The 25,264-nt window shown below is 44.7% G+C and overlaps 1 protein-coding gene across 1 annotated transcript in view; it reads right to left on the reverse strand.

Annotated features, from left to right (window-relative positions):
• The window catches only part of IQCA1 (IQ motif containing with AAA domain 1), a 112,388-nt gene extending 87,578 nt beyond the window's left edge, over nt 1–24,810 (reverse strand). The window contains exons 1-5 of the mRNA XM_056350567.1: nt 24,675–24,810; nt 12,077–12,401; nt 8,458–8,571; nt 6,110–6,298; nt 5,311–5,382 (exon numbers count right to left, since the gene is read on the reverse strand). Of these exons, the coding sequence (XP_056206542.1) occupies nt 5,311–5,382; nt 6,110–6,298; nt 8,458–8,571; nt 12,077–12,401; nt 24,675–24,685 (711 nt within the window). The 5' untranslated portion in view covers nt 24,686–24,810. The remainder of the gene's footprint in view (nt 1–5,310; nt 5,383–6,109; nt 6,299–8,457; nt 8,572–12,076; nt 12,402–24,674) is intronic.
• Nucleotides 24,811–25,264: the final 454 nt, after the last annotated feature.

Raw genomic sequence — 25,264 nt, forward strand, 5'->3', positions numbered from 1 at the left:
CATGCTTAAGGCTACAGTTCTACATCTAGGAGGCCTCATGCTGTGGAACTAACTGCTCTTCAATTGTTCCATTACGACTACACTTCCAAGGAAAGATAGTCTTCATTTCAATGAAATAAATACATTTCATTTTACTTCACGTTATAAGGCTAACATTCATGTTATGCCTGAAAGGTAGATTTACTGCAGCTTTTATTACTGGGTACTTAATTTAGGACAGCTTCTTTTCTTAGACCTGAAACGGCAGAGCTGAAACGCACACTGCACGGTTTTATGGGACTTCTTCAGTAAATGTTCAGCTACAGACAGTATTGTCCATAACTGTAATCTTTTGAAAGATGTACTAGTTGTATAGCGTTTTGCTGTAGATTGCTTATTTTCAGTATTAGTATAGTTTGCTTCTCTGGAGGACTTGATTCCCTAAGCAAAGTAAGTATTTTAAAAGCAGTTTAAATGGTCGCTTATTTTCACCAGTAGCAAAAGTGAGATTTATTTACATTTGGACTACTCAGGCAAGTAACTCCTTACTAGCAGACTAAAAGAATTTACTACCTAAGCAATTGGGGTCCTGTTCTTTACTTATGAGTGTTATTCTACTGAATTTTAAATGTGATCCGAATTATATCTAGTAGTTTGATATAGGAGTTAGCTATGTTCTTGCTTTCTCGTTTCCTCGATGCATTTTCTTTGGCTGTGGGAAGAACGTATTTTAAAGAGTTCTCTTGTCTTATGAAGATTATTCATATAGGTTCCATGGTATGCAAATGGTGATAGCCGCATCAATTATATGGCTGAATTCCTAAATTAGGCACAAAAAGGGAACAACTAAGCAAAATATATTGCATTCATTAAAGCTCCCCTACTATATGATTCACTTCAATGGCTTTGCCAATTAAAATAATAGTCATACGCATTCAAACAAAGCATTTGTAGTAAGAGGTCTTCTTAGAAAAATATTGAAAATGGCTGTTTTATAGATTTATATAGTATATATTTCACTAAAAATATTGACATGTAACACTTTTTAGTAGGATAAAAGAAAGAAAATTTGACGTGGAGAAAACATTTGTATTCATGACCGTACAAGTTCATGTAATTTTCGTTATGTTTACTTCTCATGTTTCCCTCGGCATGCTGTTAAACTTCAAGGAATGGCAGGTACGTTTTGCTCTTTGCAAGGCAGTGATTTCATTGTTAATGTGACTGCAGCAATGAAAGCCAAATTGTTCGCGGGCTTCTTGCTTTCCAGCGTCTTTCTATTGCAAAAATAAGCAGGTTTAAAATTTCTCTTGAAAACAGGACAGATCAGTTATCGCTGTTTAGATGTATATGCCTGTCTGGTGAAATAACAAATGACTTTGTGCTGACATCTAAACGTCACCTAGGCTGTGAGTAAAACAGGAGTCATTTTAATCTTACGCTTGATAAAAACAGGCCTGGTGTGTACCACTAATGTCACTGCCCACTTTCAAGAGATGAAGAAATATTTTAAATTTCATGTGCTTATGGAGTTTGTGGTTCGTAAAATCTCATATAATATTTATTTAGCCATAGCCTATGATGTTTACACAGAAGGCTATTCTGGGAAATGCTATTATTTTTTTTTTTCTTCTGACTGGATGAAATGAATTATATTTATCAGGAATTCAAAGAACAAGGAATGTTTGGCAGACTGTTTTCTCAGATATAAATAAAAGCATTACCCAAGTCAACATGCCTAAATTAGGGTATGTTTAAAAGAGGTAAGGAGGAGGGAACATTTTTTAATTTAAGACCACAAAGACTCTTTTATGCGAAAAGGATATAGAGGAAGGAAGACAGAATAGTGGCAATACTATGAGAAAATCATAGATCAGCATGTACTGTGCCACTGACTCTTTGGTAAGGGCTGAAATTACGGAACAGACCAGTGTGAGAGCTGCATAATTGTACATCAGTGGATCTATCTGTGAGACAAGGAGTTCACGCGTGTGCGTGTCCAAAGCATGCAGGGCTTGGTCCTAGAAATTGTTTAAGCATGTAGAGCACTTGACTCCAATGGAATTGATTACCTGGGCTCATTAAGTGAAAACATGACCAAAACTCTGGAGTACTCGTGCCTTAAAGTTGCAACAGTAGGCTGAGCCCCTAAATTGGGAAGGATTCTGTCTCATCTATTTTTGTATTCCTTGTTTCTCAGCTCCACCTACCAATCCATGAATCAGTCTGATTGCAAACTGTTTATCCTAACGTTCTATGTTAAAACCAGCTTTTCCTCTTTCCAGTAGCATGTATTCTGAGATGATAACTCCTGCAGGGTCTGCCCTGTTAGGAAAGTCAGTCGGGGAGAGCGCTGAGTGTAGATCCATTATTAGGCTTGGGCTGTTTCACACCACCCTGAGACATAACTGTTGCCAAAAACCAGTTTGCACATCCAGTTCTGCTGAGCTGATAGCTAGCGTGCACTGCAGCAAAATGAAACAATCACGGCAGCCTCTGGGGTGTTTAACGACAGAGAATTTGTAAATGCCAGAAACAGGCAAGTGGCAGTATGCACCAGTTTAAAACTCGCAAAACTGGTGGATTATAATTGAGCTGTAACAGTGAAATAGAGCGAGGAAATACAGGTTGGTTTGGACAGCACGTAGGTGTTTTCATAGTCGATGTGTCCTCTGGCAACATCAGTGTGGTCAGTGTGGCTTTAACAGACCTATGCCTGGAACATTGCTTACGGTGGTCATGCTGGAGCTGGAAGTAAACAGCACTGTGGCAGCGACGTGAGGAAGACCAGGAAACAGGTCAGGATACAGTTATCAAGATATATGTGCTCTTAGTGAGGCTTGCTTCTCTTTACAAATTAAACCAGTATTGCAAATTGTGATTTATCGAAGATTTAGAAAAACATGTGCTGAGGGAATCATGCTGTTTCTGCAATTAAGCTTTAATAAATAATAGTAATAATGAGACTTTACTTTTGAGCCAAGAAAAATCTCTGGAACATAGGATTCTACTCTGTCATCGAGCAAAAGACAAAATAGGATCAAATTCCAGAAAAGGTACATAATTTTTTCTGAAGCAAGTAGACAGTAAAGAAAATAATACTGAATTAAGTAAAAGACTGGACAATTCTTGGTCTTTGCACATATTTCCGTATCTTTTAGGCCAACACAACTGAATTTTTCCTAAAATCATTATTTGGAACTTCAAATGGGCTAGCTCTTTTTGCAAATCAGTCTTTCTATGAAAGTAACATAGACATTTTTAAAACAGCTATAATTATAAGAGAAATTATATTTATTGCAGTAAGTTGAGTCTCCTTTGGGATGGACTTGGAGTAATGGATGGCTAGGTCTCCTAATTTATCTAAGTCGTGCAGCATTAGAAAAGCAAATTCAACATATTTACACATGAAGATCTGTGGTCATTTTTTAGAGGGCTGACGTGATCATACATCAAAGGGACTTGACCTTTGGAGCTCACTGCCTATCTATCAGTGTGAACCAATGTCTGCTTGTACTCGCTTCCTTTGGAGACCACAGAAAGGGAATGTACATGAAAAGTAAAGGGAAACATAAATGGGGAATATCAAAACACTAGAAGGATGAACAGATTATTTTTTTTTATTTAGAGGTATCAATTTTTTCCCCTACATGCTTTGATTATATTCTTGACAGAGTAATGAGTCTGAGTGCAGAGCTGCAAACATCAATTTTCTTGCTCCTAAATGGAGGTCAGGATATAAATATGCTGTTATGTGTTTGGTTTTAATTCCCTTCATCCCTATGATCATATAGATTTCCTCCCCGTAAACTAGGCTTTTTACATCTTAGTGATCAGTTACTCCTACCATCGGCCACCATGAAAAGAGTGCTGGGCTGTGAACCCTCCAATAACTGATACTAGGTTTAGAGCTCCTTCCTAGGACTCTGGTGTTAAGACTTGACAGAAACTGTCAGGGGATTTGACAGGAAATGACTGCTTGCTTTGCAAAAAGTGTAATTTCTAATTAATTTTCAGTACAACCCAAATACTCACCATTTTACGTCTACACTAGTTAAAATCTCTGGGAATTCTTTTTGTCTTAACACAGGCAGAACTTGTACCCAAAGCTCTGTTTAGATATGCTGGCCACATCTACTGCTAGTGACCAGCAGATATTAAAGGCAATAATCCATGAGGTGTTATCTGTATTTAACATGGCAAAGCTTAGGTAAACGTACATGTTGCTTCCTAGAGGTAAGATTGTAAGGTCATTCGTAACTGATGATACATGTTTCGGATGTATGTTATAGGCACAACTAATTTTCTTAAACCTATAACATATCTAAGGGCAGTTCCATTGCTGGGCAAGAAAATCATCAAAGCTGTCTGGGAGAAGCAGAAAGCATGTTTTAATTCAAAATTAAATTATTTGTTGATAAATCGATTATTTAAGGTCTGTAGAACATGGAGGTATAAATAAAACTATTAAACATGAAGCAGTGATGAATGTTTCTGTAATGTGGCACTGTGAAGCAGCTTCACTAGATCTTGGTGCAAGGGCTGTGCTGTTACTTGAGCTGGAATTGGAGAACTGTGGGGCTCTCCTAACAAAGGCACCCGCAGAATTGGTGGTGGCCAAAGAAAATGTCAACTGTAAAGACTTTATCCTTTTCATCAGGTACTTGCTAGGAAGGAAGACGGTAGGAGGTGGAGGTGTGCCTTCTCTAATTGTGGGAGGAAGAGCATCCTTCTAGAAAGGGTGCTTTCACTTTTTTCTTTCACCCTATACATTCTAACTGGTCATGAATAGCCATTCGCTTCCCTGTGCTTTTGCAGTATGATGTGAGGAATATTTTGATTATTTCTGTATGGACTTACGGAAATACTGATGTATTAACATGGCAGTTCTAATGCCCCGTTTTCCTACTCTTGACATACACACACAGTGGTTTGCAAAGGGGTGGGAGAAGACAGCTTTGCTGCTTTAACGCTACTCCAGAAATAAGGCAGCCCCAAGTGTCTTGGAATTATGAATTAAAAATCAGTTAATAGAATGTCCTTGCTCTGTCATGCCTGGGTCGAATTCCCTAGAACCTGGGGCAAGTTCTACGCTGTCCGTTTCCATATCTGCCATGTACGTTGAACTACGTATATACAGCACAAAAGCATGCAGCATAAGACAAACCATGCTATTTCTGTCCCATCGACCGTTTCAGTTCTGTATTCCTTAAAGAATCCTTTTAAAATAGGAAGAATCTTAAAAACTAATTTCTCATTTACTGCTAAATTACAAAAGTCTGAAAAACAACAGACTGTGGCATTTTATATTCTCTAGGCAGGACTACTTACCATCCCCAGAAATATCATTTCCTCTTCTCTCATTTTCTCTGTTTTCTTGCGCTGGATATACCCATGCCAAACCTGAATTGTAAACAAAACTCTAATGAGATAAATGGGCCTTGTTACAGCTTCCTTTACTGTGGCAGACACAGGAAAAAACAAATAGAGGAAGGAAAGGCACAATATACAATTGAAACTATTAGTCTTTAACAGGTTGCCATCTGCTATTTTTTTTTTTAAAGCAAATTCTGGAGCTCTTTATCCCCTTACACTGGTATATCTGGCTTCTAGACACAACAATATCAGGGTTTCAAAAAGTATTTAGACTTCAGATTTAGATGGAGCTTATGTTCTCATCAGGCTGAACTGCCTGAATTATTCATGTCTAAGGACATTTTCTGGAATTTAGCAGTGATCTCCCTTTGTCATCTTTTCAAGATATGGAATGAACTCTTTCCCCAGAGATCACAGAAAAAGACATGAATTCTTTGAGATGCACTGGATTCCAAGGGGATGCCAGAGAAAGAGCAACTGAGGTCAGAAAAATCAGAATGGAAAAACAACATGTAGGTTATAAAGTCATCCTGCGCTGCTGGTGCAGGGCTGTTTCCATGGATCTCACATCTAGGGTCCTGTCTCATTTTGTTAAGTGGTTTAAATTACGTATTTCACCTTGTTAGACACCCTGAAAGCTATCCTTTCAGAACATTTCTCATCCTATGAGCTGTATTTCTGTCTACTGCTGCTCTTCTGAACAAAACACTGCCACTTGGTTCTGCCAGAACTGTTGTTAAATCAGAGATTTCACCTTTTGAATGCAAGTGGCAGCAGCATCTGGACTTGGACCCATCTGGACCTGATGCTTAGTTTGTCTTTTTCTCTTCTCTTCGAGGTAGATTTGCTTCATGAACGCTGCTCGACAACGGCCTTGGCGAGCCCTTTCTGCAACCTGGATCATTCTAATGGCTTCTTCAAATGCCATGGCCTTGACGGGTTTCTTCAACAGCACAGCCAAAAAGAAATGGACAAAGAAAAGCATTAGTGTCATGTGTTTTGCTAATTGCTTACCTCAGCTAATGAAACAACAAATGATCTTCTTGCGGAAACTTCCCAAGACAGACAAATAACTGTCATGAACAGCAGAGTCCTGTCTCAGTGCTATCTTGCAATATCTTGGAAGTTTGGTATCTTGAGACGTGTTTTTTTGAGGACCTTCAGGAAAAAGGGAACCTGATGTGTGACAAGGACAGCCTGGTGCTATAGTGGCAAACAAGAATGGCTCTGTATGGCTTGTCTATCCTGCTGACCTTTATCCCTTTGAGAAAAAAGACATGAAGAGCCGTAGGGCTTTGTCCTGTTCAAAGGAGAATTTCTTAGGCTATGGAATGTCTTCCTTTTACTTTTCTGAAGGGATGGGTTTCTGGATGTGCTGCTGGGACCCTAGCTCTCTTGCTGAATGGAAGGACAGGCTGTTCTGAGCAAGCCCAGCCCAAGCGGAAGCAGCCTGGGGAAAAATATATCGGAACAGTGCAGCTGGAGAAAGGGACTCCCCCTTCTCGCTCCTGAGAACCGTTGTTAGCCCCTCATGCTTTCCACGGAAACGCTGAATTATTGTCCTTTCTTGACGTTAATCCCCCAACTGGAGACAGTTCACATTTAAAGCTTCTATATATATTGTGTGGAGCTTGCTATACTACGCTTTCAGCAGGGCTTTCTATAAAAGAATTACATAGGACAAATGATCTGCAGAGCAGGCTCCTCTGATGAACTCTCCTGTTTTTTGATTTAGATTAGACTGCTTGGAATAGCACTGCCACGGACGCTGAAGAATACAGCGGGCTGCTACACAGCAGTTAGGATTTTCTGAGTGCACATGACTTGCTACGATGCATGCAGAAGCGCGGACAACCCTCTAGCAATTCCAGCGGTGACTGAACTGGAAGTGCAGCACAGGGCACTGGGCTCACACTGTGTGAGGTTATTTCACCCGTGTTTACGGAATCCTGTGCCTCTCTTGGGAGACCCGGACCCTGCCAGAGCGCAAAGTGTGAGAGCCTGGTGCTGCCAGGTGAGCTGGCTGCACGCTGGATTGTCTTATCTGTGCCAGGCTGAATGGGCGTGGGAGCAGAACTGTGGGAAACAAAAAGGCCTCAAGATGTAATGTGCCGAAACAGGATCTCCACAGACCTATATCCGACAACTAGAAGAGCAGAGCATTTACCCAGAGGTTTACTGCGGGGGCCAAGAGGGCTGCAGCTGCCCATTAAAGTAATCTAGCAGAAAGCCTGTGCTCTGTCTCTGCAGATTGCCCCTGTCTGACTAGCGCTGTTCCTTTCCCTGGGAACCTTCCGCTGTTGCTTTGTGGGATCAAGGCGCAGGCTTCCCCCACCAGCACAAATACTGGTGGAGAATTCAACGGCTGGGGCAGTGCAGCCGTTTGACTAAGTATTCCGATCAGGACTGTCTCTTATGGCTATAGCATCCATGCATCTAAGTCACCCTGACATGTAGGCACGGTTGTTTATTTCAAGGGGTTAGCAACGACTGCTTGTAGGCACTGCGCCATTTCCAAAAGGTCAAAAGTATATCAAATCCAGAACAGTTTTCGCTGGAGTGCTCGTGTACTTCTCCGTAATGACTTTTGCTCTGCCAAAACTCAATTTTCTACTCCTCTGAGCAGCTGCAGCTCTGTAGCTGTACAGAAGAGACTGCAGTCATTGTTCCGAGGTTATAAACAACTGAATGCTAACAGTTGTGCTGACCTGAACTTTGAGTTTTGCCCGTTCCGGTTAGGAATTCTGGTTCAGTAAAACTTAAGGCCAACTTGATTTCAGTAGGACTAATAAAGTGATGAGAGTTAGCTAGACACGTAAAGCACCCACTAAACTTGTCCAAAGGGCTGCCCTTTCTCTGACACTCACACATGTAAAGCAGAGTTGATTCATTTCAGTCTTCACCACACTCAAGATGTGACTGGATATTGTTAGACAGGAAAAATTAACGTTACTTTCTATTTGTGCCTTATCTGTAAACAGACTTTTACTTTCTAACTGCTATAAAAGTACTTTTCACTTCAGTGGCTCATGTGTCCAGGCACGTGTGGCTGTAAATTAAAAAAGTCAAGCATGTTATTACGGAGGTATGTAGCATCCTCACCTGTGTTTGCAGTCCAGCATTAAGCAAAATCTGATCAAGGATTTTCTCCCGCTGCTGCAGGACTTCCAGATTTTCTTTAATGAAATACCTTGGGATAGGTACTTCTAAGTCTTCCTAGACGAAGAAATAGTCATGAGATGCTTTTTAGAACTGCATGAAAATCACATTACTTATTAATTGGACACCTTTGCAAAGCAATTAAATTGGACTGAGATTGTTGAATATTGTGGAGTGCTGGGGAATTTGACCTCTGTAGCAGCTGCTGAGCTGTTACTTTGCAATTACTTAAGGCCTAATTCAACAAAAACAAATAAATCAACCCAGTTTCTGAGCCATGGGAGCCCAGAAATCTTTCATTTTATAATGGCTCGATTATATTTTCAAACTGTTAAAATATTTGGCAGGGTTGCTGGAAATTTAAACATGATTTCCACTGAATTGAATACCTCTGGTTGTATGATCATCACACTTTTTTTTTTTTTAATCAACATGAAAAATAGATCTGTTCTCTTGCATTTTTTCCAGCCTTTACAAGGAACCAAAGCACAATTCTGTTTGTCTGCAGCTATTTCTACCTGTAGACAAGCTGCCACTGTTTGTGACTGATATCTCAGTCACTTCTCAAAATCAGGCATAATTGGAAGTGGCTGTTTTCACTCACTTCTGTCATTAAAAAGATGTAACTGATTTATGTTTCTACAGATTCTTCTCCTGTAGAATTTCACTTTCGTGAGAACTGAAAAAAAGACGCGGTCAGACAGAAAAACTCCCCAAAAGCTCAGATGCTGTGGAGTGACGTAACTTGTTCTTTGTATCGTATTGAAGACTGGAGCGGGGGGGTGATGTGTCTTCATAGGTTTGGTTTGTCCTGGTACCATGTTCTCTATATACTGTTTCAGGAACATCTAGAGTCTCCCTTCAAAAAAAAAAAATGATTTACCCAGAAGTATAGAAGCAAGGATGGGAGGGACAGGCAGTAGTTACCCTGTTGTGCTACTCAGGGGTTTTACAGTCAAGTTATGCAATAATATGTATATATGGTATATGTGGATGCTTGGTCCTTTTGCCCAAGGAGCCTAAGACAGGTACAAGACTTCATGCTGCACTGTCAGTGCTCTATTCTGTCTGCTGTGGCAACCGCTGTGCTTTGACCTGCTCAGGGAGACCTTTGACTTGACCCTTTGCAGCCTCAATCCTAGCTCTGGCGTGGACTGATGCAGAAGAGAAAAGTGCTGGCTGTAAAAAGCCAAGCACCACTCCTGCCTTGACATAGGCGCATGGTAAGTGTGCTGCTTGTGAGCTCTAAGGCCTTCCAATTTGGAAAGCAAAAATTTCCAGGGAAGGCTGTGGCCAGTGAAATCAGTCCCTATGAAGATTTCATTACTAATTCCTTCAGCTGCACACTGTGCAGACGGGACATCCCTCTTATAGCAGCATAAAAAAGCCTCCAAGCAGGACTGTGTTTACCCCTCTTGATTTTATCAATGTAGAGGTCTGGTACGCTGAAGTTTCTAAATAGTTGTCTCATTAAGCTCCCTGTTTGCACCTTCCAACATCCTTGATTGTTGATGGAAATGATTATATGTTGTGCTTTCGGAGCGCCAGTTGCTCTAGGATGGATTACAAACCTGGCTGTCTTTAGGTATAAGAAATCATACGGTTTGCCTGGATGCCCTCGCACGCGTTGAGAGGGTTTTTCTGCTGTCAGGTAGCTGTGAGAATCGGTGTAGGGATGATGAGTATCTCTGGTGTCTAACCTGGGCTTTAATTACAAGTGATTCTGGACGGTGACTTTTACTGACTGTAAAGGTGAGATCAAAGCCATAACATAATGCTGGGGCTGGAGGGGGTGGGGAGCAGGGAGCCTGCTTCTCTTCAGTATCTCTTTTTGGGGCCCAGCATTGAAAAATTAGCTTGAGATGTTTATCCTCAAGTCAAATTTGCAGCTTTTTTGCCACTCCCAGCTCCACATGGGATTTGCGTATCCAAATACCTTTACAATTACCCTAGGAAACGGAGTGACTGAGTGCTGGAAGCAACCGTACAAAAACATGAGGCACAGAACTAAAGAAAGATGAAGTTTGGCCTTAAAGTGACATAGTAAAAAGTATGCAATGTCATCGCATAAGATGTAAAATAAGACTACTCTGTTGTGTTCTCTGTCTACGATCATGCTGGCTCTTAGCCCACGATAATACAGTGAAAGGAAGGAGTACAGATATCCTTTCTGGGTAGATTCTTTAAGAAACAGAAGTTATTTGTCAAGTACTGGCCAAGAATTTTGTTTTGTAACCAAGAATTTGTGATTATTTGATAGAAAAAAACCCACAAATCTGTATTCCTATCTATCATGGAAAACAATGTTTTCTTTGAAAAAGCCTGAAAACTTTTCAGTGACTTTTTTTTTTTTTTTTTTTTGTAGTAGGTAGGTACATCATACCATCTTAAAATTAAGGTGTAATACAGGAATTTGGATTTCTGCTTGGTTTTTTTAATAGATGTCAAGTATGGCTTTTTGGACTTGCCAACTTTTTTACTGCAGGTGAGCTTACTGGTAAAGTCATGGAAACAGCAGTGCTTAATGATTTCAAAATATGATGCAAAGGATCGGTTTCCCTGGAGGTGTATTTATACTCCCTAGTGTGCCTTCTCATAGTTTACAATAGTTCTCTACTGCGATTAATGTAGAAGGTAAAGAACTAGTGAAAGTTCACAGTGATTACCATCCTAAATTTGCAGTGAAATATAGCTGTGCAATTGCAAACAGAAACATGCTGGCAAATCTCAAAATGATGCTATAAGGATATTAGGCAATTTATCTTACGTTATAACTGGGATCCTGGAAAAAAAAAAAAAAAAAAAAAAAGTAGTAATTTAGCTCTAACTTCCCCCCCCCCACGGCCGCAGATAAGCCGCGGTACCTGAATGTGACGATAGGTGGGGCTGTCTGCGAGAGAAGGAACCGTCCCTGTGCGGGCAGGGGCTGCTGGCGCACCAGCCGCTCTGCAGCCCTGCGCTCCAACACCCCCCGCTCCTGCCTCTTGCACAAGCAGCGGCTTGGCTCACATTTCTCGTTTTAGTAGTCCATTGTACAACAAACCACCAGACCAGACGATGCAACTTCTAAGCGTTACCTGCTCCCTGCTGCAGAAGCCTGGAGCCTGGCTGATTCCAGTGACACAAAGGGCAGACTGGAGGGGACTGTACCTTAGTTATCAGTTGCCCATCTTCTACCTAATCCTGCATTAGAATCAGGCAGAGTCAAGCTGCTGACATTAATAGTGGAGTTGTCTTAAGTTAATACGACTTCATGTTGGGACGCGTGCAAGGGAAAGATCCACAGAGCCTGGGTTGTTACGGAGAAGCAGAAGTGCAACGTATCGATCAAGCAGATTAGCTTTTAAAATCTTGCTCCAATATATAATGCTCATCATAGATCAAATATACTCCCATCTTTAAAAAAAAATACCATAATCACTGATCATCCAGTACACCAGCGAACATGCAAGAAGCTAAATCACTTGATGGAACATCACAGACCACAAGTAAACGTGACTGTCCTTAAAATGCAGGATAGGCAAAGTTCATATGGATTTGCTCATAATAGAGGTAAGCTTACCGGGAGAAGCTTTAGATCTTCCAGGATATTATCAACGTAATGAAATTCTGAGTTCTCCAGGTCCACCATCTCTTTTTTTATCTCCAGGATCCGGCCCATCACGCCATCCAGCACTTGCCGAATCACTGTTCGCTTCTGCTGGTGAATGAGCCGGTCATGGGCCGTCCCCAAGTTACGGGAGATTTGTATGTATTTGATGTAGGAAGCGGCTAACATCTTGAATGCTTTCACGCGGTCCTTCTCTGGCTCAAGGAACTCTTCTCTTTCTCTCCAGAGCTGAATGTCGAGGTCTTTCTGGGCATCTGTCCACATCTTATTGTAAGTACTAATTGAAAAGAGAAGACTATGTTAACCTGACATGAAAGCAAGAGTTAGCGTTCATTGATGCCAGGGCTCTATGTGTGTGGGTTTCTCAAAAAAAGTGAGCCTAGAAATGTGAGCTATTACATTTATAAAGAGATTTTAACTAAAATGTATTTTTAAAAAAATTAGCAAAAGTTTATCTTTTTGATTGTTTTAAAAAATAGGCATCTTAAAATGTTTTATTAATGAAAGCTTCAACGTTAAATACGTTTCAACTTCATCCTTGACATGCCTGAAGCATCCTTTAAATGCTTGAAGCTACAGCCCCCAACAGTGCCACGAGTGTCAGTCAGTTCTGCTGAGACGATGATTTAATAGAAAATGTGTCTCCCCTCAAAGCCCTTATGATGGGGGAAGGTCCATTTTGGGTCTCTGCATGTTTGGGATGAGGACCAATTGAGATTTCTAAACCATGTGTTGCTTTTCTGCCTTTCTGAAGTGGTTGCTCAGAGCTAATTGTAGCGTCAGGGCTGTATCGGTGCCAATGCCAGAGCGTAGCTGTGGGCGCTACTGCAAATGCGAAGTGAGAAAAATAAATTACTTCTATGATAGCAACTGCTGCGCTCCAAGCAATTGCTAAATGTCTGGTCCAGTGGCTAGAGGACTATCTGATGTGGAAGATGTCATCTAAGGCCAGCTTAACTCCGAGAAGTCATAATGCTGTTTACTTGCTAGTTCTGGCAGGAAAAGGTGGACTCTGATGTGGGCAGGGGCTGGGTGTCGGTGGCTTTTCGTGGTGAAAGCAGGTCAGTGCAGAACATCATGGGAAATCGGCCTAAAGGAGCAAGAAACGGACTCTGGGCGATGAGGCTTTTACCCAGAGAAGAGCTCAAACAGCAGGTTTGTCACTGAAAGGTGCTAACATCTGTGGTAGTGACAGACACTTCTAGGTCCTGTTTTACTTTGTAACCTCTCTTTGCCAGATGGAGACTCTCTCTTGGGAGTGACAGGCATCAAAAAAACTTACGTCCCTGAAAATGCTTCTCTACTAGCAGAGCTAAGAAATTTCTTCTCCACCGAGACTCAGTTTTGCTGGGAGGAAAACAGTTGATTCATATTGTCAGGGGAAAACAGTGGGTTAAGTTAACAAGGAAAGCTGACTTTTGTTTCTTAGACCTAGAAATAAAGGCCATTTATTTAGTGCAATCTAGACCCATCCACGAGCTTAACCAAGCTATTGCTTACTGTTCCTAGAGCCTCTCAGAGAAGGATGAGGACAGTAAAAGGCCTCATCTCCATCAGATGAGCTTTCAGAGCTGACCTCTCGCTGGTCTGAGCAGCACTGAGGGAGTGCTTGTGTATTAATTCTGACAAGAAAGCTGGGTGGCTGTTCGCATTGCCTGTGCTTGACAATAAATGCCTAAATTGGAGCTCTGTCAGCTGATTTTATCAGAGTACAGAACAGAATGACCCCAGGCTTGTGCTGCAAGAGGGACGAGTGGGGTGGAGAGGACAAACTCCAGCCCACAAAGTGCCCCAAGCGTGGGGCGTGCACTGCACATCCAGGATGCTGATGGGGCTGCTGGGACTCCCCAGAGCAGTCAGCGAAAACACCAACAATCTGAACCATGCTATTGAATTTGCACCATTAACTTTTTAAAGTGCATATTATACTTTTCAGCTGACCTGGGGTTCTGCAGGATGCAGCTGGTTCTTGCTTTTCCTAATGCCTCTGCAGCCCACCCAGGTCTTTCCCCTTCCTCTTTTCCTTCTTCATTTACATCCCGCTGCACTACCCAAATCACTCAATTGCGGCAATTAACCCAGGTGCAGCAGATAAACAAAATAAAACCAGCAGAGTTTTTCTCTCAAAGCCAGAAGGCTGGCCCAAACAAGACCAGAATTAGCTTTGACCTAACAGCTCTGCCTGTTGATCAGTGGGAGTTTTGTACACGTCGTCTGAAGCTGGGACACGGAAGAACACGCGCTGCTGTGAGGTTCACCAGGTTTTCCAGCACAGAAGGAAACAACGTGGTATTGTACTTAGCTAGCTGTGCCTACTCACAGACCGTTTGGTAGCAGGGAGGTTATAAATCCTGGAGGAAGCCTAGCCCTGCAGGTTGTCCCTACACCCATACCGCTGATATATGAACAGGGGGTATCCTCGGGCCAGAGCGTTTTGAATGCAGGTTATTGCGCGGAGACAACAGGTTGTGCCGCAAGGAGAACCCACTCCACGATTGTCTGCTCCAATTTACAATAATCTCCCTTTCTGCCTCCTCTGACTGAGGAATGTCAAGTGGTTCCTCCTGCTGAGCCAGCTAATATCCAGTTTCTTTTTGTATTTTGAATGACTTTTTGAGGGAGGAGGGGGACGGAGTGCTCTAGCCCTTCAGACTACGTTAACCTAATACAATATCGATAGAACCTAATTGCTTCCATAAAGCATTAGCTTATCAGATAGGCAGGAAGATGATCGCAAGCATGCTACTCTGGGTCACATGTTAAAACTATGGACATTAGGGTACGTTTGCAGCTTTTGTAGCAGTGATGCTTCATGTAAACGAGGGCAAAAGAAGGGACAGGCCCACTGGAAAATGAAGTATTGAAGGAAAAGATTGATGTGGAACTGCTAAATTCTCAGCTGTGATAAGCTGATAGCTCCTGTGTACCTGCTGCGGTCAGGGCGACTGACACCTGGGGGGGACCTGGCCCTCATGCTTCAGTTTGTTAGGCACGTGATGGGGAACAGCAGATACTTGCTAACGGGACTGTGCGAGCAGAAATGTGATCTGAGTGTTTCTTCAGTGTACCCCGATTAAAAACTAGCAGACACATGCACAGGCATTTGTTTCCCCTCCCCGAAACAGAATTAAAATAATTATTTCACGTTTTACTAGTGTCCAAATGGGAGCCCTTCTGGACTAGTTTGAAGGATCAGATGTGCTTGGTGTTTATAGCCCTTTCTGGTGGGCTTCGCAGAGCTGCTGTCATCCTAAGGAGCCCTTCCGCTTTGGAGACAAATATGCTCAAGGGCAGCCAGGAGTACTGCGTGTCTTTGAGGTTACGTGTTAAAAGCAAAGGATGAGACTGACTCTCCCTGCCTGTTAATCAGGCAGCATGTGACCCCTAAGTCCCTATGTGAATTTTTGCCTATCTGCTCAGTCTCCCCTTGCATTAAGTGGTAAATTCCCTCAAAATTGCTTCCATGCGCTGAAGGGGGAGTATTACACAGCCTTGAGTGTGCTGGCTTTATTTACTGTGACCTGTTCATCGCATAGGCGTGCTCCTGTTCTGTAACGGCCAGGCTGTGAGCTGTATCCATGCCTGAGGGTGATACTGCATCAGAATTAGACTGGATTACAGTATCTAACTAGACTACTAGTGCGGGTAACCAGCAGGACAAAACATAATTCTCCTACTCAAGGCGTAACGTTATTAAATCCTGAAAAAGCAAGAAGTCTGTCTCAATCTCTGCACGTGTATAGCAGTATAAGTAATGCTGCAAATTGTCATAGCAACTACAAAATAGGAGCGTTATGGGGAAAATAAGCAACACTGTAATGGAATGAGGAAAAAACACATAGTGACTTAATTCCAGGCCCCCCCGACCACTTTTTTGGCAGCTTACAGCTTGGAGGGAAGGTCAAGACTTCACCTCCTAACTGATGTCCCTGCTCTTCACTCCCACAAAGTAGAAACAGAATCTAAAGCAAGGGCTTAAGATGACTCTCTTGCTATAGCATGATTTCTAGTTTGAATCTTGCTTTCATTGCTCAAAATAAAGCCTGATCTGCTTATTTAGAGTGAAGCTTCGAAATATGTTTTTTCTGTCCAAGTTATAAAGAGATGTTTAAAATCCTGCCAAATTATGCATTGCCTCACTTTAACATTGCAGGGCCCTCTAACTCTGTGTGTTTGCTTGACCCATCTCTTCTTAAGGCATAGAAAAATACGTTGGTTTTGAGTACAGCTGAGGTTAGCCTGCTCATTGCACTGAACTGGTTTTGAGACTTAAGCATGTCCTTCTTGGAAGGATTTGTGCTGAGCACACAAACAGATCACTGCTGAGCCAGTCATGGAAACGGGCATCAGAGGGGCTACCTTTGTGAGTGTGTGGGGGTTCTTTTTTTTTTTCTCCCCAAAGTATCTCGGTGTTTTTACTTAGCTGCTGAAGGGAACACTATTTCTGTTCTTCCAGGACATGGCACGGTTTGCACTCCAAGCTGTGTCTGCCTCTGGGGTGGTGTATGGGCTGAAGGCTGGCTGCTTTGATGACTGTTTTTTCTGGGCTGTCCTCTGAGGACAGAAATATCTCACATTTTGACACGCCAGCCATGTGAAGGCAGAGTGTGGTACTGTATCAGTCCTACTGTTTTTTCTGACATGGGCACATGTAAAGAGATGGAAGGGAAAACACTGGACTCTGACCTAGCCCGCTGACTACATCTAATATGGAAACTTCATCTAATATGGAAATTTGATTAAATGAGCACTAAATTGTGTGGTTTAAAACCTTTCTGAAGCATCTAAACTGCCCCTGCAAACTACCCGCATTCCTCCTTTCTCAGAAGGTGAGACTGGGCTGTGTTGGGCCATCTGAGAGGGACCGGAGAAAGCACTGGTGGGGTTTGGGAGGGCGAGGGGGTGGGCAGGTGGGCTGCAGGGGGATCTGTGCGTGGGAACCGGGCTCCCGTGGGCACAAGGAGCCCAGCACGTATGCAGCACTGCACAGGACAAGGCAGCGGTCACGGCGCGGAGGAGAGGTGACCGAGACGGGGGTTAGCCACAAGGAAGTGCGCGCAGGGGCCAGTCCTCAGGGTCTCTTCTAAAGAGACTCGGGGCTTGACAGGTCAGCCATTGTGCTGAGCCCTGGGCAAACACAGGGGAGGGAAACCCTGCCCTGCAGCCTCAGTAAAATAAAGAAACAAGAGACAAAGGTTGGGAGGGGAAAGTGAGGCCCTGGGAGGAAAAGGGGCTTGCACAAGTGCCGCTGCTTTTCTTTTTCCTTCTCTCTTTCTAAAAATCACCAGACTTAAAATGACTGCTGGCTTATCCCGGTCAGCAGAGTTACCTGCTCCCTCATGACAGCCTGCTCAGGTATTGCATGGTGATTGCTGGGCTGAATATATTACGGCAGTAGCCCCCTCTTTTCCTTTTTCTTTTGTCTTATTATAGACAACATGTTTTTGGGGATGGAGAGGTGCAGACAGAGATCAGTGTGGCCCTGTGACACAACCAAATTCAATAAAAGGTGGTCTGAATCAATGCCTGTTTTAAAAGCCTGCAGCCTGGAGCAGTGGAGAGTCACAGTTCCGAGCTTGGCCAGGCTTGCCTTGCTCCCAAAATAATATTAGGCTTACAATTATGCCAACAAACTTCTTAGCTGGTGGTGAACATAACGTTGCCAGATGACTACTTTTAAGCATTGCTCTAGCCATGATGTTTTACAGAGATTGAAGCATTTGGGGAAAATAAAGTATAAATCCAAACAGGCTTTGGTTGGGATGGGAAGAAAGCATACAGCCTGCTGGCTTTGTTAATGTGAACAGCTCTGTGCTTCTGTCATCTCCAATTTCAGTCCTTGGTACTACAGCTGAAAGCAAATAGAGGATAAAAGATTTTCATGGCATAAATGTAACGGGAAAGTGCAGGGAAGGTGGGGAAGCCTGCTTTGCTAAGCAGCGGTGGCAACGCCGCACCTCAGCAGGATTCAAGCACACCTGCTCTGGCTAAACTCATAAGGCTGATTCGAAAAAAACAGCTGTTTTCTTACAGGACATTGCAAAGCGATTAAGGTAGGGGAGACAATATTCAGGGCTGAGCTTTGCGGTAGCATGCTCTGAGGGCCATCATCTGTCTGTCTGTCAGGCTGCAGCTCCTGCCTGGGCTGGAGGCTGCGCTCCCCTAGGAGGTAAGGAGAAGAGCAGCCTGCTCTCCTTTGCAAGCACTAGTTCTCCCGGCCAGGGAAACGTGAAAGGATGGGGAAGGAGAGCTTTGGTAACTCACACCCCGTCACTGTGCAGCAGTGCCTCAGCAGATGCTGTAGTGAGCTCGTTGTTGGGATGGACAGCCAGAAACCAGCTGGAGCTGAGGACACCCTACCTACCCAAGGCCCGAGCAGCATTTGCCTATACCACTCTTGACTGGGTGCGGCAATGTTTATTTCAGCATTAACCATTCTAATTATGTAATTTACTTTTTTTTTTTTCCTTTGTTTTTCTTCCTTAGAAAAGGAAAGAGTGATCGCCCATCCAGCTGCCTACAGCTGCATGCATAAAGGGCAGACACCGTGTCTGGGTGCTGCTCTACCTCTGCCAGGGTCAGAAGGCTTTAAGCTAACACAGTCCGCTTGGTTTCTTAAAAACTGTAGCCTCTTCTTTCACTGTTTTCTAGCACAAGTGTTGCTGGGATATTTCCGCTGACAGTGCTTTTTCCCAAAGGAGAAAACATACGAGTAACGCACAAGATGCTTCCCTACCTCATTAGGGATGAAGGCAGGCGCGGAAGGGAGTTGCAGCTTTGAGTCTTAGTTGTGATCATTTTGATTCTGTCTCTGTTTTCCTGCTTTAACGTGACAAGCAAGATGACACACTAACGCTCACCAGGGGTGGAAAGAAGGGCAAAGATGAATCCGTGACTGCTTGGGAGATGTATGAGAGAGAACATGCTAGGAATGCCCAGGAGGAAGCTAATAATTGTGCCGTTTAGATGGAATTTGAAGAATATGGCCTGGGGCCACAGGCTGAATGAGGGGATAAAAAGAAATATTCAACAACAGCCCAATCGCTGAATGAGGCTGGGGCCCCGTGGGAAGAAAATAGGATGTGATCACAACATAAGAAACTGCATCGTAATGCAGCCATGTAAAGGGGGGGAGAGAAAAGTGGCTTAAAAGCTGCGCTGACGTTTTCTTACATTTTCGTTTTGCAACCCAAATTTTCTTTGAGTTTTAGGGGCTGTAATATAAAATACGTAGTTTTCCTTTGGTTCTTCAGTCAGAAACTGAAAGGAAGATGCTAAAGATCTTCTCTTAGCTCAATATTTAAGCACTGAATTAATGTAAGTTCTATTTGTGACATGAGATTAAACTTTAAAGCCCTTTGATTGTTTAAAGCTCCTTGGTGGCAGTGGCAAATGTCTTGTAGCTGATTAAAACCTGCTACAAATGGTAGCAGTGCCAAGACTCAGCTTTGAACGTGTCTGGACTAGGACTGTTAGGGCAAGTTAAGAAATTGCTGGTCAAGATACCCTACAGGTCAAGTAAATGGTAAACAAATGCATAAAAGAGGAGGAAACGCAGCAGGAAAACATAAATGCAAAAGCGTTTATGTAAATCTCCTGTTCAATGTCTGGAACAGAATGTACATCTGTATGCAAATGCTGGGGTTTGAGTACTTTAGGAAGTGCGACACGTCCAGCACTTCTTAATCAACCCTACAGCAAACGTAATGGGTATGCCATGCCTCTTGTGAGCACTACAACTGTCCTTAGAAAATGTCAAGCATGTCTGGACATGCTGACTTTTCTTTTGGCTGGCTGGTGGAGCTTACTGACCCTAAGAGAATATAGCTGAGCATTTACTGAGTGTCCTGGCTCTATCTTGATACAAAACTGACTAAAGCAGCGGAATAACACGCCACTGTGATCTTTAGACCACACGTCTGTTGAAATCACAGGGCCTTGAGGATGGCAAACATGCCTCATAAACCGATCGGAAATACTGAAATCCCAGCCACGTAAATTGTGTGCAGCGTGACTCAGTGCTGCAAAAGTTGCCAGTCTGACCACTGTGACTTCAGTGCCTGTGAGACAACAGTCCTGCACTCAGCTTATGTCTAGCATGTCCCACTGGCTGCACGAGGCGTGTGCGACTTCTCTGTCTGCGGCAGCTGTTCTTCCAGATGTCTAAAAAGCAGCTGTTTACCTCAAGCTCAAAAAAAGTCATGTGCTGGGTAGCATTTCTGTACAGCACACAGGATGTGACTGGACAGCACTGAAAAACCAGCATTAAAGGCTTGGCTGTGACTTACCGACGTGCCTACCCTTTTGTAGGATGGGAGTCTGTCTTCCATGTGACATGGCAAGATCGGCAGCCATCCCTATTCCCAGCCAAATAAGGTGGTGTCCCCTAAAATATTTTTGCCTGAAGTACCAAAGTTCTTTCTCATAAACCCCATGTGTTAGTAGCTCTTAGCTTCACTGCCTTCAAGTAAGGCAGTCTGTTTTAAAACATCTTTGTCACGTGGCTTATAAAATACTTTTAATTTAGCATGATTTATGGTACACAGCCAGGATAACCTCACTACGTGATCATGTAACGGTAGCTGCGGTAACTTACTTGAGAACCAACTCAGCTGTACCTTGCAAAACCAGATAGCCTAGGATGAAAGGAAAGTGTGCTATTGCGTGACTACTGGCATCGATTACAACTCAGGGGGAGGAATGCACAAGGCTGTGAACAGGAAACATCAGGATAAATTTTTTATGGATTTGCTAGCACTGTCAGCTCCAACCATTTAAAAATCATGAAATGCAACCTTTAAGGCTTCATATATTTCAGTAAGAATTTAATACTTTTTGTTTTTTTGATAGTTTGGGAGCATTTTTGCTTCACATTTTTTCTGGTGTTTTGTTTTCTTTTTTTAAATAATTATTTTTTTAAAGGAATGCTGAGATTCTCAGGTGATACTGAATCCCGTTACTGGTGCAATAAAGAAAAGCACAAACTGTCCAGAAGGCTTGGTATGCTGACTGAGGTGTAGAACACAGTAAACAAAACTATCCAGCCCGCTGCTTAGCTCGAGCTCTATAGATGCAGCGGCTGATGAACTGGTGTCTATTCAAGACTCGTGTTTATGAAGGACTGGATTAGCGTAGCTATAAATGCTGTGCTCTGCACAGTTATAGAGTGATTATAGTTAAGTGAGCCAAGTAGCATCAATGTCAAATTGGAGTCCCTCACCAGCATCACTACCTCATTTGGAAACAGCACTGTATATATTTTTGTCATGTGATGTGGAGATGCGTATCACATTTATATGGATTTGCTGTTCAATGCTGGCAATGCTATAGGAAATGCTAAAGAGCCCTGTCTCTATTAAAATTAAACTGAGCTAAGCCAAACAGTTGAAGCACAAGCATTTTCCAACTATATTCAATTCCTTTGGTGTTGATCTGGCTCACGTAACAGCAGCCGTGATTCAGACCGTAAGAATGACAGGTTATGAAGGAACTCTCTCAGGAAGAGGTCAATCACTACTTTTGTGGCAGGATTTTTTGTGGTTGTTTTTTCTTTTAAACAACACAATTTAGATAACTATCCATTCATTTGAGAGCTTCCCTTAGCTGAGCCACCGCGCCAGTGCAAGGCGTGATTAGCGCCGTTGCAAGCCAAGCCCTGCACTGCATTAGCCACCGGTCTCCAGCTTTGGGCTGCAGGAGGCTGCGTGGGGTCTGTGTCCTCGGACAGAGCCCCCATGCCAGCTCTGCTGTGCCCTTGGTGGTGTTTCTTTTTATTCCTCTCAGCTCACCCTTCTCTCCTGAGCCAAGGAGCAAGGAAAAGGCAGCAGCCTGGCTGGAAAGCAGTGGGGTTGGCAGCGGTACCCGGCTGGGACTGCAAATGCACTGAGGCTGGGTTAGGGGAAGCCCAACATGGAGGCAACAAGGAGAGCTGCTCTGCTTTGGGGGCTAAAAGGGTGATTTAGAGATGGAGGGTTTTTATCTGGCAAAGAGCTGGCATTGGGAAAGATGATACTGAGCAAAAGAGGGGCTTTGAAGCCGGTACCACTAAAGCCAGAGGAGACCACCTCAGGTAAGAAGCTGGCAGAGGCTTCAACCCGCTGGGGCAGTGGTTTGACTATGGTCGGGTTTGGCTATGGTCGGGTTTGGCTATGGTAAGCTTTGCCCATGGTCAGCTTTGGCTATGGTCAGCTTTGACTATGGTCGGTTTGGCTATGGTCAATTTGGCTGTGTTCAGCTTTGGCTGTGGTCAGGTTAGGCCGTGGTCAGGTTTGGCTATGGTCAATTTGGCTGTGGTCAGCTTTGGCTATGGTCGGTTTGGCTATGGTCAGGTATGGCTGTGGTCAATTTGGCTATGGTCAGGTTTGGCCGTGGTCAGGTTAGGCCATGGTCAGGTTTGGCTGTGGTCAGGTTTGGCTGTGGTCGGTTTGGCTATGGTCAGGTATGGCTGTGGTCAATATGGCTGTGGTCAGGTATGGCTGTGGTCAATTTGGCTATGGTCAGGTTTGGCTGTGGTCAGGTTTGGCTATGGTCGGTTTGGCTATGGTCAGGTTTGGCCGTGGTCAGGTTTGGCTGTGGTCAGGTTTGGCTGTGGTCGGTTTGGCTATGGTCAGGTATGGCTGTGGTCAGGTTTGGCTGTGGTCAGGTTGGCTATGGTCAGGTTTGGCCGTGGTCAGGTTAGGCCATGGTCAGGTTTGGCTATGGTCAATTTGGCTGTGGTCAGCTTTGGCTATGGTCGGTTTGGCTATGGTCAGGTATGGCTGTGGTCAATTTGGCTATGGTCAGGTTTGGCCGTGGTCAGGTTAGGCCGTGGTCAGGTTAGGCCGTGGTCAGGTTTGGCTGTGGTCGGTTTGGCTATGGTCAGGTATGGCTGTGGTCAATATGGCTGTGGTCAGGTATGGCTGTGGTCAATTTGGCTATGGTCAGGTTTGGCTGTGGTCAGCTTTGGCTATGGTCGGTTTGGCTATGGTCAGGTTTGGCTGTGGTCAATTTGGCTATGGTCAGGTTAGGCCATGGTCAGGTTTGGCTGTGGTCGGTTTGGCTATGGTCAGGTATGGCTGTGGTCAATTTGGCTGTGGTCAGGTTTGGCTGTGGTCAGGTTGGCTATGGTCAGGTTTGGCCGTGGTCAGGTTAGGCCGTGGTCAGGTTTGGCCGTGGTCAGGTTTGGCTGTGGTCAGGTTTGGCTATGGCCAGGTTTGGCCGTAGTCAGGTTTGGCTATGGTCGGTTTGGCCATGGTCAGCTTTGGCTATGGTCAACTTTGGCTATGGTCAGGTTTGGCCATGCAGGGCAGCAGCAGGCAGCAAGTACTGCCCCAGGGGGTGTTTTTATTTTTTCCTCTAACATATTATTATTATTTACTCAACTTGAGCAAGCCCCATCCAGCTCAGAACTGGGCACAAGAGCTGCCGCAAACTGGACTGTGCCCAAGGTTTCACATCGCTGGACCTGGCGGCAGCAAACAGCAGAACACCGAGGGGATAACGGCTTGGAAGCCGCCCACACCGGCAGGCTCCCAGCTGCGTAGTGCAGCAGTAGTAACGCCGCCTTAATGTAGGAGCTTGCTATCTTAGTAGTGGTTCTGGAGTAATGAGTATGGCTCCTTGCAGGCACTTTGATCCAATGCCATCAGCAGTGTCTGGTGATTGCAAATAAACTTTTAAAGCTTTGTATTGTGCTGACAGCATGAGGAGTTCATTAGGGGGGAAAAAACCCACCAAACCCAACAGGATGTGCCAGTTTTGGTCTGTAGAGAGGAAAAAGTTGGGGTTTTTTTGCAAGCGGCGAAGGGCCTGGTGTCTGAGGAGGGGGAATATCAGCATTGGGCTGAAGGCTGCTGAGGCGATGGGTTTGCAGAGGGGGGATCCCCCTGCCCAGGGCACCCCCTGCTGCCGGGCCCGGTGGCCCCGGTTACACCGCGTGTGCCCCGTTACACCGCGTGTGCCCCGTTACACCGCATGTGCGCCCGGTTACACCGCGTGTGTGCCCCATTACACCGCGTGTGCACCGGTTACATTGCGTGTGTGCCGGTTACACCGCGTATGCCCCGTTACACCGTGTGTGTGCCGGTTACACCGCGTGTGTCCCGTTACACCGCGTGTGCGCCGGTTACATCGCGTGTGTGCCGGTTACACCGCGTGTGTCCCGTTACACCGCGTGTGCGCCGGTTACACCGCGTGTGTGCCGGTTACACCGCGTGTGGCCGGTTACACCGCGTGTGCCCCGTTACACCGCGTGTGCGCCGGTTACATCGCGTGTGCCCCGGCAGGTGCCGCGCTCTGCCGGTAGGTGCGGCGCTGGGTTTTTAATTTTTTTTTTTTCTTTCTTTCTTTAAGGAAGCTTACGGGGGGGGGGAAGCTGAGCAAATCCTGCTCGGAGTGAGGAGGCAGCAGCAGCCGGGACGGAGGCAGATGCCCCCAGCCCCGGCGGTCGCTGCCCAGCCGCCCCTGCCTGACAGGTGTGCCGGGTTCGGGGTGCAACGGCCGGAGGAAGCACGGCGGGTGGGCTCAGCCCGTTACACCGGGAGCCCCCCGCCCCCGCAACCGCGCTACTCACGCCTGAGACATGCCGGGGCTGCTCCTCCGCCGCGGGGCTGGCCCCGGGCACAGCGCCCGTGCGGCCGGTAACCGTGCGGCCCGGTAACTGTGCGGCCCGGTAACCGTGCGGCCCGCGCCGCCCCGCCGTCACCGCGGAGACGGGGCGGGGGGGGGGGGGGGGGGGCGCTCCCCGGTGCTGCTGCAGGGCCGGCCGTGGAAGAAGGGGAGGGTTAGTGTTTATCGCTGTCTGTTTCGCTCTATTTCATGTTTATTTTTCTCCATTTAATCTGTGTTTTTGTCTTTCATGTTTATTTTTCTCCCTGTCATCTGTATTTCTGTCTATTTCGTGTTTATTTTTCTCTCTTTCATCTTTATTTCACTTTATTTCAACGCTGTTTCTATCTTTTCCTCCCAAGGGGTTATCCCAGTTGCATTTTTCCTCTACTCCTCCCTCCTCAAGTACATATTGAGGCAAGTTTCTAGTGCTTTTTCCATTCCCTTACCACTTAAAAACCAGTTTATTATTATTTTTTCCTCGCAGCAGCTGGAAACCTGCCTGGTGTTTGCATTTCCTCCATCCATCACACCCCTGAACCCTGCACATCTGTC

Source organism: Falco biarmicus, chromosome 8, assembly GCF_023638135.1.
Source record: "Falco biarmicus isolate bFalBia1 chromosome 8, bFalBia1.pri, whole genome shotgun sequence".
NCBI lineage: Eukaryota > Metazoa > Chordata > Aves > Falconiformes > Falconidae > Falco > Falco biarmicus.